Source organism: Lycorma delicatula, chromosome 1 (genome assembly GCF_047948215.1).
Source record: "Lycorma delicatula isolate Av1 chromosome 1, ASM4794821v1, whole genome shotgun sequence".
NCBI classification, from domain to species: Eukaryota; Metazoa; Arthropoda; class Insecta; order Hemiptera; family Fulgoridae; genus Lycorma; species Lycorma delicatula.
Genome location: NC_134455.1, coordinates 327,755,154 through 327,771,178, shown reverse-complemented (window position 1 = coordinate 327,771,178; position 16,025 = coordinate 327,755,154). Strand labels below are relative to the sequence as shown.

At 29.9% G+C, this 16,025-nt stretch overlaps 1 protein-coding gene across 1 annotated transcript in view; it reads left to right on the top strand.

Annotated features, from left to right (window-relative positions):
• LOC142334238 (uncharacterized) overlaps positions 1-16,025 on the top strand; it is a 41,092-nt gene that overhangs the window by 1,899 nt on the left and 23,168 nt on the right. Inside the window, exons 2-5 of the mRNA XM_075382102.1 lie at positions 2,793-2,885; positions 3,342-3,473; positions 9,893-10,082; positions 15,363-15,538. Of these exons, the coding sequence (XP_075238217.1) occupies positions 2,793-2,885; positions 3,342-3,473; positions 9,893-10,082; positions 15,363-15,538 (591 nt within the window). The remainder of the gene's footprint in view (positions 1-2,792; positions 2,886-3,341; positions 3,474-9,892; positions 10,083-15,362; positions 15,539-16,025) is intronic.

Here is a 16,025-nt window from a genome sequence, read left to right as displayed (position 1 = left end):
TGTACCTAGGTACAGTAACCAAAAGCATCATTTAATTGTCCAACTGATTAAATTCATGTTTCATCTTCGCAACCCCCATAGGGGAAGACACCTATCTGGTGACAATTCCAGTCGCTACACCACCCCCGCTGTTCATAGTCCTGATGGGTTTTAACGGGAGTTGTCTTCAGACCCTGTAACTGATTACACCTCACAGTAATAAGCCAGGCCTCGGTTGGGATGCCACCGATATAAATGCCCCTGTCAGCATTTACATCAGTGATTTTTAACTTGGCTTTTGCCTTCGCTGCAGGCCTCTTTTGGATGTCTTGACTGTCCTACATCATTGCCTTTTGAACTAGCTAACCGAGTTCGTGGAAGCACAAACCCTGTGCTTAATTCTACACTTTACAGAGCCAGTTATGTGTAAATGTCTCATAATTCAAGGCAGTAGAAATAAACAACATACCACCAAAAATGTTGTTCGTAACAACGGAATTTATTCCTAGTTCCCTTAGTGAACTCAACTTCAGTTCGTAAACAACTATTCTAATATTATTTTGTCTATTGTTATATATTATTAGTAATCAGAAAAAAACTAACACAGACAAGTTGATCATCTAATGATGACCAACCAGGTTTCAGTGAGTTCTGTTGATTCAGTGTACTGTTGATGAAGCTTTTCTCCTTATGATGTATTTTTGTATTACTTCCTGACTTAACAAATCAGAAACATAACAGTATAAAAATGCAAAATCTATTACTTATAAATTAAGAACTAGTAAATTAAAAATACAGTAGTAATTTGAAGTAAAGCTAAAAATGAAGTGATTTTTTTTTCAGTTATAACTCGCATTAGTCTTGACTAAAAACCCAAAGGTTATTGTTAAAGGGTAAGTTAATGAATTTATCTTTTATTTGACACCAGAGAAATTTCTTCACTTTATGGCTATATTTTCTTAAATAGAAATGTAGCATTTACATTAAATTTAAATTAAAATCAATATATATCTCAGAAGGTAGTTCCATTTCCCATGTGTTATGATTCCATGTGCAAGCTTCAGATATCTTTTGGTCATCTTGAATAAACAAATTTTTCAATTTTATTTTTTATACTCTAATTTGACTGTTTGTAAAAGAATTGGTGGATAATATTTATCCACCCATCATTGTTTTAATTGTTTTGCTGCTGCTTTACAGTCTGATGTTATTTTGTTGAAACTAAAAATATTCATCTGTGACCTCATTAAATGGATATATTTCTCAATTGTTTATTAAATTTTTTATCAAATGCTTATAAAATGATGACATTAAATCTTAAGTTGTACAGTAATAAATGGAAATCGTACTGTTGTATGATATTTTAATATTGTCAAAATTGGGTTGGACAAATGTTTTATTATCTATTCAAAAGAAAAATTATAAGTTTTGGAAAAAGTTGTTTTGTTTTTTACACTTAGTGAGTAAAACATCTGTTTTAGATCAATTTAACAGTAGTTATGAACTTCAAAATATTTCCAGCAACTGATGGCCATTAAGATACATGATTTTAATTGTAGAATTTTAACTGAGAATCTTTAAACTATGTACTTCAAGAAAGGAATTGTCAGAAAATGTCAAAATTATTTGTTCAACAGCAGGTCAATTATTAAAGTCCAAAAACTTAGTAAAATTTAAAAATCTTTGTTGCAATTTAAATAAACCATATGCATAAAACATTAATTTGATCTCTTTTGCTTCACTTTTCTCTTACACTTTATATTGAATCACCTATACTTCCTTCAGTATTTTTCAAAAATAAACTCCACTCTTCTCTCTGGTCTCCTGATTTCCCTTTCCCCTAATTGTTCCAGCTTTGCATGTTCACAACCTCCTGATATCTTTAATTTCCCCTTCAGGCAGCCAATCAATCTCTTTTGTATTTGTTTTTTAACCTATTTCTCTATAAAAAAAAAAATGGTTAATTTATCTTAATTTCACTTACTGCAACCTCTTTCTTTATTCTATCCAGGGTGACTTAAAACTCTTACTAACTTTTAGAGGGCTTACTTTACCAATTGTCAACTTTTTTTAATTTAGGAAACAAAGGAAACAGTGACAGGATAAGTTTTGTTTTGTAACAGAATTTATTTGAGTTTCATTTATTTCCAATCGTAAAAACAATCTTCCACAAATTTATTACAGTGTTCTTTAGCAGATCAAAACTTTCCTTCTGCTTATTTTATATCATAAAAATCAAAATTATTTGTTCTTGTGTGTGATTAAAAAATACTCTGGTCTCTTGCTAATTATTGTATAAGGTAAAGCTATGAATATATTTTTCATTGCACTTTTAATTTAAATGAATATAATTTACAATATTCTTTGTTAAAAATATCAGACACATACTATAAAAACAAAATGTGATAAGAAATGAATGAGGAAAATTGAATTTGAATAATTCCAGTGGTTTACTTTTATTATAAATATAACTACAGGGTTGCTCAGTTTAAAATACTTTCCTCCACGATGGACTATCAGCCTTGTTACAGTTTTAGCTTGTCGCTTCTACTTTGTTAACTATTCCTAAGATAATGCTTTCAACTATTTTCTATCAAACATTTGCTTAGCAAACATAAGTTTCCTGGTTATATAGGTGATTTACTAGTTCAAGTTATACCTCTGGTATCCATCATATTGTTTGTATGGGCAGATTTATGTCATGTTTATAATTTGTGCAAGGCACTTTAAATACTGCCAAGGTTTTTTTGAAATTTTTCACATATTAAAATGATAATTTTCATTGTTGTATTATGATCCAATTTTTTTTACAGATCTGAATGGAATGATGTTTTTGAAAAGATTTATTCCAATGATTTAACACTACAAAATGAAGCATTTCAGAAGATGTGCATATGGAAAATTAGGTATGTATTTGTTTGACTATTAGAAAGATTTTGATACAAACTTTAACTACTTGAAAAAAATAATTATCCACCTTTAGTCCATACACATTTTACTGTGTTATTTGTGCATGTATCTTACAATGACATACATCATCATATCCAATAACAAGCTTTTGTTCAATACTTTCCAAACTAATTGTAGATACCAAGGTTTTGAAGGATTACTGCCCCGTATCTCTAGGAACTGACATTCTGAAGATTGGTTGAATCAAACTGTTTTATAGTAGTGTATGTAAAGTGGTTAAGATCTTTACAGATTACTCATAATTACAGCTGTTTTGTGATATTGTAAGTCTGATTCAAAACCTGTTAAAAATATAATTTTACATTAACTGTGGCTGGGCAACATCATCACTGTGATCTATTTGTCATGATTAAAAAGCTTTAGTTCATCATTTATATATTTATTTGTTCAAGGTGTTCAAAGCTTCCTGTTGGAGTAGAATGTACTATGGAAATTTTACAAGTACATTTATTTAGTAAGAAGTGTGATGAGACTTCATTTGCACACAAAGATTTACAGCTTATGTACTCTACTACTATTATGAGGTGAGTTTTTCATTTATATCTGTAATTTTTATGTTTCTACTACTATCATTTTTTTAGTATTGTCAACTGATATGATCATTAGTCACTAACATATGTGTTATCAAAATGCACCATATGGGTGAAACTGCACTGAGTGTTCTATAACTTCATTGGTCAATGGAATCAGTTTTAATCAAGATGGCAACAGCCATTGACATTGAATCTTTACTTTGTACCCTTTGATCTCCAGGATGCTACACCCTGAAATGTTTCACATGTTGCAGAAATCTGGTTTTTATTTGGTCATAGTTAACTATATTTTCCAGGACCTGTTGATTTATTTATTTTTTAAACAATAACTTCTTAATTTTTATTTCTTTTTATGTAATTGATATACGTATTTTTTTTTTTTTTTTTGTCTTCAGTCATTTGACTGGTTTGATGCAGCTCTCCAAGATTCCCTATCTAGTGTTAGTCGTTTCATTTCAGTATACCCTCTACATCCTACATCCCTAACAATTTGTTTTACATATTCCAAACGTGGCCTGCCTACACAATTTTTTCCTTCTACCTGTCCTTCCAATATTAAAGCGACTATTCCAGGATGCCTTAGTATGTGGCCTATAAGTCTGTCTCTTCTTTTAACTATATTTTTCCAAATGCTTCTTTCTTCATCTATTTGTCGCAATACCTCTTCATTTGTCACTTTATCCACCCATCTGATTTTTAACATTCTCCTATAGCACCACATTTCAAAAGGTTCTAATCTTTTCTTCTCAGATACTCCGATTGTCCAAGTTTCACTTCCATATAAAGCGACACGCCAAACATACACTTTCAAAAATCTTTTCCCGACATTTAAATTAATTTTTTATGTAAACAAATTATATTTCTTACTGAAGGCTCGTTTAGCTTGTGCTATTCGGCATTTTATATCGCTCCTGCTTCGTCCATCTTTAGTAATTCTACTTCCCAAATAACAAAATTCTTCTACCTCCTTAATCTTTTCTCCTCCTATTTTGACATTCAGTGGTTCATCTTTGTTATTTCTACTACATATCATTACTTTTGTTTTGTTCTTGTTTATTTTCATGCGATAGTTCTTGCGTAGGACTTCATCTATGCCGTTCATTGTTTCTTCTAAATCCTTTTTACTCTTGGCTAGAATTACTATATCATCACCAAATCGTAGCATCTTTATCTTTTCACCTTGTACTGTTACTCCGAATCTAAATTGTTCTCTAACATCATTAACTGCTAGTTCCATGTAAAGATTAAAAAGTAACGGAGATGGGGAACATCCTTGTTGGACTCCCTTTCTTATTACGGCTTCTTTCTTACGTTCTTCAATTGTTACTGTTGCTGTTTGGTTCCTGTACATGTTAGCAATTGTTCTTCTATCTCTGTATTTGAACCCTAATTTTTTTAAAATGCTGAACATTTTATTCCAGTCTACGTTATCGAATGCCTTTTCTAGGTCTATAAACGCCAAGTGTGTTGGTTTGTTTTTCTTTAATCTTCCTTCTACTATTAATCTGAGGCCTAAAATTGCTTCCCTTGTCCCGATACTTTTCCTGAAACCAAATTGGTCTTCTCCTAACACTTCTTCCACTCTCCTCTCAATTCTTCTGTATAGAATTCTAGTTAAGATTTTTGATGCATGACTAGTTAAACTAATTGTTCTGTATTCTTCACATTTATCTGCCCCTGCTTTCTTTGGTATCAAAGAAAGCAGGGGCACTATATTTCCTTCCTTGCCTTTTCCAATGCTTGCATTCCAATCTCCAACTATTATTAAATTTTCATCTCCTTTTACGTGTTTAATTGCTTCATCAATCTCTTCGTATACACACTCTACCTCATCATCATCATGGGCGCTTGTGGGCATATAGATGTTAACAATCGTTGTCGGTTTAGGTTTTGATTTTATCCTTATTACAATGATTCTATCGCTATGCGTTTTGAAATACTCTACTCTCTTCCCTATCTTCTTGTTCATTATGAAACCTACTCCTGCCTGCCCATTATTTGAAGCTGAGTTAATTACTCATATATATGATCTTTATGATATATATATATATCTATATAATATATATATATATATATATATCATATATATACATATTTATGATGTTTAAATTAGCTTTTGTAGCAGTTTGGTATTGCAACATTGAATTAATTACTTTGTGAAAGAATGGTGATAATAAGTCTTAACTTATCCTATGTTTTGTACTACTTTTGAATCTTAAAGTTGACAGAGATTTGGATTTAGTTAGTTAGCTTATGCGTCTTCCTAAGGAACCAGAACTAAACTAAAGAAATCTTAAGGATAGGTGTACACAAAAAAAAGTCCTTTCAACATATGTTGGGTTGGCTCATTCCAAAATTTTAATGTAATCTAATGTAGTGGAAGTATGATTAAACAAGCTAATTCAGTCTGTCATCTACTTTTGTACTTCTCTCTCTCTTTTTACTGTCTTAGTCTCCAGAACCACTTTAAGGTATTACTTCAGAGGATGAATGAGGATGATATGTAGTCTTGTACAGTCTCAGGTTGACCATTCCTGAGATGTGTGGTTAATTGAAACCCAACCACCAAAGAACACCGGTATCCACGATTCAAGTATCCAAATCTATATAAAAGTAACTGCCTTTACTAGGACTTGAACTTTAGAACTCTGAACTTCAAAATCAGCCTGATTTGCAATGACCAACCCAGAGGGTTATCTACTTTTGTACCTACCCATTCTATCACCACATGTAATGTTTATGTGATTAAACAAGCTAATTTGCCGGCCTTGTGATACGAGTGGTAGTGTCTCGGCCTTTCATCCAGAAGTCCTGGGTTCAAATCCCAGTCAGGCATGGTGTTTTCACACGCTAAAAAAATTGTCATTCATCTCAACTTCTGAAGCAATCCCTAACAGTGGTGCCGGAGGTTAAAAAAAAAAAGCTAATTCAGTGCTCCTACCTATCATCTACTTTTCTACCGATACATTCTATCACCAAATGTAATGTTTTGTTGGCACAAGCAGAAGGCTGAACAAATGATGTGCACAGACAAGCAACCAAATAACAAATGAGTTGTAGCTATACTCCTTGAAAATAAAAGTTTAGCATCTTGAAATTAGAGTCCTTGAAAATGATAGATAGAATGTAATGTTTTGAGGGAATAATTAATAACGATTTTTTACTCTTATTTCTGAAATTACCTTTGAAAAGAGAATAATAAGTAATCATCATATTTTTGTAATATTAATTTATAAGTATATCTTCTACTTAAGATTTATCCATAGACATTAATAGAATATAATTCCTTAGGCTAGAAAAATAACTTAAAATCTTTCTTTGGAAAATTAAATAATCGTTAAAGTCATGCCATTTAAGGAAATTGAAATTTTCTGGCAAAAATACATCATAAAGGATTGTTGATGAATAGGAATATTAACTAAAAGAGCTTATAACTGTAATTATTTAACTTGATTTTTTTCCATAGCTTTATTTTTATTAGGAGCTTGCATCAGGATAAATAGACATTTATTTCCATTTATCCTCAGTTACGATGTGTTGTGACAATTTTGGATCATTCATGACTTCATTTCCTCCATAATTTTTTGATAATGCAATTTTTGGTCAACAGTTAGCACTATTTCAGAACAAATTTTGCATGAACCACATAATTACCAATTTCTGAATCTTTTTAATAGCTCAGATATTCATTGATTTGCTGTGAATATGTATTTTTTTTTATTCAGTGCATGTTTCTGTTTTATGTTTCAATGATCAAATAGATAATGATGACAATTGAGAAAGTAAACAGACATAAAGTGATATTGAAGAAGTGCATAACAAAAGTTGGAGCAGAGGAAACGCATGTTTTTTAAACCGCTAGTACTCAATGGCAAGTTGGGGTACTAACCTTCGGTGACCTCTGGTGGATAGTTCAGACTATGCAATTTTAGTCACTATGGAGTGTTGGAGAGTAGTACATCATATGTTTGCTGTCAAGCAGTTTTTTTAGAAATAAAAATTCTGTGAAAATTCTGAAATAAAAAATTATATAAAATTCTGTGGTCACAGTTCAACATCTTTTCTGTTGAAATTTTAACGTCAAGGTGCAGTTAAACATTGTACTCCGATGGGTTGAGGTGTTTAGAAGTATCGAATCTGTGATAAAGAAAATACCACCTGGCCTTCCCTGTTCAGTCCAAACTTCAGAAAACATACACAGAGTGAGAAGGGCAGTTCTTGCTAGTCTGAAACAATCCATTAGGCGACAGGTTGTACCACTGGGTATGTCACATCGTTCGCTTCATCGCATCTTACAAGGTGATCTCAAATTCCACCCATACAAAATAATGATCCTCCAGCAGCTAACTGAAAGGAATTTTGTGCAATGCAAAGCATTTTATAGCATAGTGAACGCCATTCTTACAAAAGATTCAAACACCCTAGTAATGGTGAGTGACAAAGCCCATTTCTATCCGGATGGCTGTATTAATGTACAGAACTGTCAGTACTGGGCATCTGAGAACTCACATGAACCACAGCTCAAAATTAACAGTGTAGTGTGGTATCTCCAAGATAGGGATTGCTGGTCCTTACTTTTTTGAAGAGGGGAAACCCCTCAGTTATAGTGACATCAGTGTGCTACATCGACATGTTAAACAATTTCCTGCGTCCAGCACTGAAAAGGCATCAGGTGAACGTAAGAGAAATGTGGTTCCAACAGGATTGTACCACAGCTCACATGGCGAGAGCATCAGTTGAATTGGTTTGACAAATATTTCCTGAACATGTCATTTCATGATTCGGCAATATTTATATTTATATTTTGGCTCCCATGCTCTCCCAATCTATTGATTTGTGACTTTTTTTGTGGAGCTACCGGAAATCAAGAGTGTATGTGAACAAGCCACACACACACACACACACAAACACAATTGAAGACCTGAAAATTTCCATTCGTCAAGAGATTGAAGGTGTGTCGAATGAAATGTTGGGGAAAGCCATACAGAGCTTTGAGGATAGGCTCTGAATTTGCATCTGACAAGAAGGATGTCATCTTATTGGAATTATTTTCTAAACCTAATTAAGGTACATTGATTTCAAAAATTCAATAAAAATATTATTTAATGTAAAACTTTTTTTCTATAATTAAAATAACCAAAATTATTCAGTGGTAGTGAAAAATATGCATTTCCTCTGCTGCACTCTTTATTTTGTCTGTGGAGAATCTGCCCTCTCAGTTTTTATTAAAACTTTTTATGTGTGAGAGAGAAATTGTTACTGTTCGGGGACAAATCAAATTAATTAACTATTGTATAGTTAGTTCTTTTATATGAAAATATAACTACTATCTGTAGTGAAATATAAGTGCGGGTTTGTTTTTTGTGAACTGGGTACTTGAAGCTCTAGCACTATGCTGCAAGAAGGAAAGTAAGGTTATCAGTCAAAAAATGGAGTATGGGGTTTTTTCATTTCTCAATGTTTCATGACCCAACTCCAAAAAACAAAATAGGAAGTAATGTTTGTACTTTTGTACTTGTGTTGGTGTATTTTCAGGTTAATAACTTTGGATTGGATAAACCAATCTTGATGAAATTTTGTACAGAAACTCGTGTATATGAGGCAATTTGTTGGTAAAATTTTGAGGTCAATATTTCCAGGGGGGGGTTTTGGGGGTCAATTTTTTCAAAATTTTGCAAATATAATCTCGCTTAATATTAAACTCAGTATATGCAATTTTTTTTTAAAATTGTCCCAAAATTCCCCCTTCCCAAAAATTTTTTTTTATTTATTGCATATATTTTACCAATTTTTTATTTTAATGTCTTCCTATACATAGTAGTAGTGCAAACCACCCAAAAAAAATACTTGGGGTAGGGGAGTCGACAAACTTTAAAAATATTGATTTTTTGAATTTTTAAAAAATTAATTTATTTAACAGTTTTATGGTATTAAAAGTTTTAATAATTTCACAATAATATTAGTAAATTTTTAATATTATTAATAGTTTAAGTAATAAACATTTAATAATAATATTACAATATAATTCCAACCCTCAAAAAAAACTTAGGTAAAACATTGGTTGTACATTTCTTAATGGATTTTTTTTAGTTTCTTTCATTTAACTTGTAAATATAGAAAAATCAAAAAAAAAATTTGGAAGGTGATTTTGGAGATGAGTAGCAGAAAAAACAGATTTTTTTAATTAAAAAAAATTTTTTGTTGTTTAAACATATAATGATAATTTTACAATAAATTTCATCAAATTATACCCCCAACCCAGAGAAGAAATCTTATAAATTTTTTCATGTATAATTATTTTTCCATTATATAATAACCAATGTCAGAAAAACATTACAAGTTTGTTGTCAGCTTTTTATATGTTTACTTCTATTATTTTTTTATTTTTTTTTGTATTTATTTTTTTATAGGTTTGTAAATCAATTAACTCACATTTATGGTAAGAAAATGAACATGTCATTGACATGTTACAAAATTGCTGAAATTTGTAAAATACCAGATTGGATAGTAAATATTCGCCATGAAGCAGCCCACAGTAATCTTCTCCCATGTATTGAATTATTAGAACTTGCTGCAGCTTTTGTTCTAGAATGGTTACATGTATGTAAATATATTTTTTCCATAAAATATAATATTTTGTAAAATAATTGCTTTATATACTATCTTTGTTCAGTTAATTAAATTTATACCATTAATGTGTGCACAGTGTTGTTGCCATTGTTATCTAATTAAAGCCATAAAAAAAAAATTAGATGGTAACATACGTTTTATCAGTCTTAAGGTTAGTGTAAATCTATCTAAAGGAGTCACCACAGTTATTTACAGATTGGGAAATTAGAAATTGATAAAAGCAGGACAGCTCAGTAAAATGTAGCAAATATATACTGTAATTTACTTCATAGTAATAATAAAAATTAACACTTATAAATTAAAGAAAGTTAACTCAGAAGACAGTATAAATATTCAAACACTATTTACTGATAACATATTAAATCTCCTTCAAATGATATATAACTTAATACCAGCAAAACATCTCCAAAGAATGATAAGTAACAGATATTTATTCTACTGCATTAAGTTTACTTATATTTCTTTTTAAATTTAGTCTTAGCCATCCATTGTCTCCTACTGGAATAATGGCTCATGTACATGACTCAACTCTATCAGCCTCATATTCCTGTAATACTATTAGCATATTTTCTATAAAACTTGTAGATGTCATTTAGAAATTATCAAAATGATATAAGTATACTAATGGCATACTGGTCCAGTTGCAGGTACAACTTGATGCTACATATGGCTTGAAAGAATGGTAGTTTCTACATATATACAGCCCTTCAGAGCCAATGTTCATTTATTTAAATCCCTTAAAACTTAAAAAGCAAGTTGAGCAGACTGTTATAAACAGATTTTAAGGTTCTCAAATTCACACTTCATTATTTATATTTGTTATATTTTAATCCATGGATCTAATTGAATAAATATTTAACTAATTTGTAATAAGGAGAGTGAAATCATTTATTGACTGGATAATCTATTTTTTTTTTTTAATTATAGCCATTGTGTATTAAGTATAATGAGTTTTTAATAATATAAAAGAATGATTAAAAAATAATATTATTAGTAACTGTGTACTTTCTCATATACTGTAATTATTTAATTATTCTGTTTAGTAGTTATTTCCTGTATTTAAAAGTAATAACACAAATAGAAATATTTATGTGAATGGTAAAAATTAGTTTAAAAGATTATTTTTGCTAAATTTTTACCAATATAAAATTAATTAATTCCTAATGATTATAATATAAAATTGAATCATAAATTATAATTAAAATCATTATTAAAACAATGAACTAAATTGTTCCTTTTGCTAATTATACTTTTTGAATTCACTTAGTGAATTTATGGAAAACCACAGTCCATCAATTAATGACACGAATTCTCATAATATATACCAGACCAAACACCAAGGAAAGGAAAGAATTCTATGAAAAAGAGATTATGTAAGATTAGATTTTTTTTACCAAAAAAAATTTTTAAGATCCTACATTACAATTATTAAACTTATTTACAAAATAAATTTTATAAATTAATATTTAGTTTACTTTCTTATCTCTCTACTTTTGTACAATCAAGTGAAAAATTGAAATAGTTATTTGTAATTAAAGGAAGAAAAACAGCATAGTTTACTTTAATACATTCTGCAAAGGGGACATAAAAGTTTTATGATTTCACAACAGTTGTTTCAGTTCAAAATTATGCAGTGTCATGAGCTCATGGCATTAAAGTCTGGGTGCAGAATTTTTAAGAAACTAGTTCAGCTATGAACAAGAAGCCTATTGGTAAACAGTTGAATATATTTATGCCAAAAACATAGATACTATAAGAAATGCAAAGCTGTGAAACCCCAGATGGTTTCCCTGTTCAGTTTCATTTGGTATGTTGAACACCAGTGTTGGAAGGATTCTTCATAAGGTACTTATGTGCATAAAGTACGAGTGGTGGAGGCATAATTGACACTGAGCTAATTATATGACTTTTGCCTCTTAACTTTTGAATGTTATAAATATTAATAAGGCTACTGTTCACAGTTTGCTGAGATGTGATGAATCACATTTCCAAACACCTTCCTTCGGGAATATGTGAATTTAACTAAACTTCTGATATCTGGTAACAAACACCACTAATAAATGAAATACATCAAGAACCATTGCATTCTACTGAAGTCACCAAATGGTGTAACAGCACCTTCTGGAGTAATCAATCTATATTATTTTGATGTCAGTGGTAGTAATGCTGCTGTTACAAATGCCAGAGTGGTATGTACGAATAATGGAAGAATTTTTATTTTCTCAAATAATAGCTAGGGAATGCAATAAATGATTGTTTATAGACCACACTATCATGAGACGTAATAGTATTCCTTGGCCCTTGAAATTACTGAATCTCATAGCATGAAATATTTTTTCTGGTGTGGTTATTCAAAGAGTAAGGCATTCAGTGATCCACCCCTTGAAATGTTAAAGAACTTAACAAATAAATGTCACTAAGTTACCACCATAATTCCTTGGATATATTAGATTACATGGTGAAAACAAAAACTTTTGTTGATTAAAATGTGGATCAAAGTAGTGAACACCTTCAGGATTTAGTGCTCAGAACCTACAACAGTTAAATGCTATTAAATTATTAGCCAGTTCCATAGTAAAATTTATATTTTAAATGCATAAATAAAATTTTTAAAATACTTGTTTTATTGGCTTATCAATTATTTGAGATTTGTTTTTGGTATCAGTCTGGTTTGTTTGATTCTTAATTTTTACATATATATTTACATTTTATTTTTGTTTCGATTTTAAGATTACACATTTATGTTTCTCAAAGAAACTTTATTTTGTAATATTTATTTATTTGTTCCTTAACACATTATTAACATTTAGTGACAATAATTGTTCATTATTAACATAATACTTATAATATCAAACTGTAATCTTGTCATTAACAAATTGTATTCCCTATTCAAATTTCCTGTAATATGTAATGTCTTTCAGTATAAACTCTTCTTCTTATTTAACTGAAATAACAGAAATTAAACCGGTAATAAAATTCACTTTACAAAAAAAGTAGACATGATGAATTGACATGATGATAGTAAAATTTATTTACCCTAAGAAATTTCTGGTTAGGTTTTACTATGAATGGCTTTACCATAAAAAATTAAAACATGTTTTTGTGAGCCTGTGTGTTTGATTTAAATAAACAGACAGTTATTAATAAACATTATATGCTTATTAAAATAAAAAAGCTATTAATACATTATGAGAATTAACCAGGAAGTAGGATGTAGTATGATGTAAGAAAAAAAAATGAAAACATTAGCGTGAGAATACAGCATAGTTTGAAAAGTTTTATATTTAATAAATTTGGTTTGGTTTGCATTTTAAAAAGTTGATGATTTTAAAGTAATGTTCATCACAAATGTCATGGATAAAATTTAACAGAAAACAAAGCTCAAGAATCATTACTGTTTGTTTATCTGAACTTATCACTTTTATTGTTACAGTAATTAAAACTTTACAAATAAAATTTGGGTTGTTAATTGAAATAAGATATTATTTAAATTGTGCATACAAGTTCATCTATTAACACATTGTATATGATGGATGAGTATAACTCAGCCGACCATCTTTGTTCAGTTGAACAGTGAACAAGTATATGTTGTTCTTGTGTTTAAAATTCTATATCTTTCGTTAAGATGACTCCAGGTCGTTTTTCATTGATTTTAGATGTTCAGTGTTTGTTGCTGAATTTGTATATAAAGTTGTTTCGCTATCAGTTGGATGATTTTTGAACTGTGTTAGTTTCAGTGAAATGATGTTTATGAGGCACTGCGTAGATGATATTTGTGAGGCAAGTTTGTTTACATGCATGTTGATTTATTTTCCACTTTATTTTATTGACACAATTATTTTTGTTATTATTGTTTAAAAATTAACAAAATGAGTGGTATTTATGACCCTAAATTAGCCAAATTGTTATACGATATTTTGGATGATAGTGAAGGAGAAAATTCTGAATCTGACAAAGAAATTGAGGTTGTGTCTATTGAACATGAACAAATAGTGAATTATTTTGATAGTGGTTTTGAAGGGGAACTAGATGATGAGGCTAGGGACCCAACATACAAAGATCTGGTTATTTATAATTGTGATTTGTATTCATCGAATGATTATTAACCTTTGGTTAGTAATATCTAATGATTCTACTTCTAGACATACTAATATTTTTCATCTTTGTTTTTTTTATGAAATTCCTAACACTGACAATTCTGTTTGTACCGAATTAGATTTAGGCCACTTTCAACACTTCATCAGCTTCTTTTACTGACAGTGTTACACTCTCATAACATTGTAACAACTCTTACAATTATTTTTGTTTATTATAAATAGTTTCCAAGAATAATAATGTTCCTACCCGTACCTAGTTCTCAAGTGTAAGCAATCAGAAGTGTGTGAAATAGTAGTATTCACTGGAAGTAAAACATTAGACAAACTCTGGTTTTGTGCATATTTTACTAAAAAAAATTTATCTTTCAAGTGACATAACTTTTTACTCCAAAGTGATATCTAAATGAATTTATATTATATTGAAAGAGTATGTTTCTGTGTTTCTAAAAATATGTTATATGCAATCAAATTTGTTTAAAGTTACCACTATTCTACGGATAAGGGCCTAAAAGTTATCAAAGTAAATTTTTTTTTGATATCACCAACAATTGGCCCAAGAGGTGGAAAAAATGGGGTTTCGAAGACAAAAAAAATTATACTTCCTTTAATAGGCACAGTATCGAATCGGTTTAAAGTGTTTGTTAGTCCTCTAAACATTACCTGAAACTTTTGTCTAAAACAATTTTTTATATGACCAACCCTTATGGCAAGGGGTGACAAAATGTTTCTGGAATTGTAAGATGGGGCTTGTCATATGCTAACATGTGAAACTTTTTTTCACATGCAACCATTGTGATATTGAGTAAATATGAAGTTTTTCTTAACTTTAAGATGGAAATTTTTTTTATCCCCTACTTAGCACCGGTGAAATGTACCTCCATCTTCCAGCATGCTGAAAGGGATTTTTTTTTCTGCATTTAGAAGAGGAATTTCAACAAGGAAATTTTATAATTATGATAAGTAGGAATTTTTTATTAAGCTGTTCTAAATTTCCCAGTTACTATGGACCACCATGTGCTGAGAAGCCCAGGGTTCAAACAAAGTGTTAATTTGCACTATTCACTTTCCAAAATTAGTTATGTAGAATAAGGAAGCAGTAGATTAATTAATGTCTGAGTTAAATGTGTGTTGAGTAATATTTTCTTTATTTTAGAATAATTATTGGATTCCAGAAGCTAAACATGCTTCTGATCTTGTGATAAAAGAAATTGTGTTGCCTGAAGCTACTGAAAGAAAATTAAAAGTTTGTTTGAATTTATGGCAGGCTTGTAAATTATATAAATATGCAAACCGTCACACTATTGGTGAGATACCAAACAGCTCTTTGAGGTAACTGTTATTTTTATTTATATTATGGAATATATTTTTATTTTATGGTACCTTAGTTTTACTCTAAATTTTTATATGGTATATACAGTTTTACCATAATGTATGTACAGTAACTTAGTTTTTGTTTTTTGATCTTAAATGAATTTAATTAAGTCAGACCTGCTTCATTTAAAGTTTTCTAATTTTACAATTAGCAGTATTCCAGTATTACCTTTTCCGTGGTATGTATGTTCTTTTTTGTGGAATTAATTTTAAAAAGATCTTTGACTGAATTTGAAGTTATTCAGTCTTCACAATTGCTTAGACTTTTTTAATGTTGTCCATTTAGAATTTTTAACCTCATTATTTATTTATTTATTTTTTTTACATTTCTTTTTGTTCTCCATTGTATATAATCACATTCTTGATAATTTTCCTTACAAAATGTTAATGTTGAAACAAGTATTTTAATAAACAAGTTGGCAAATTTTGTTAATTAACTTTATTA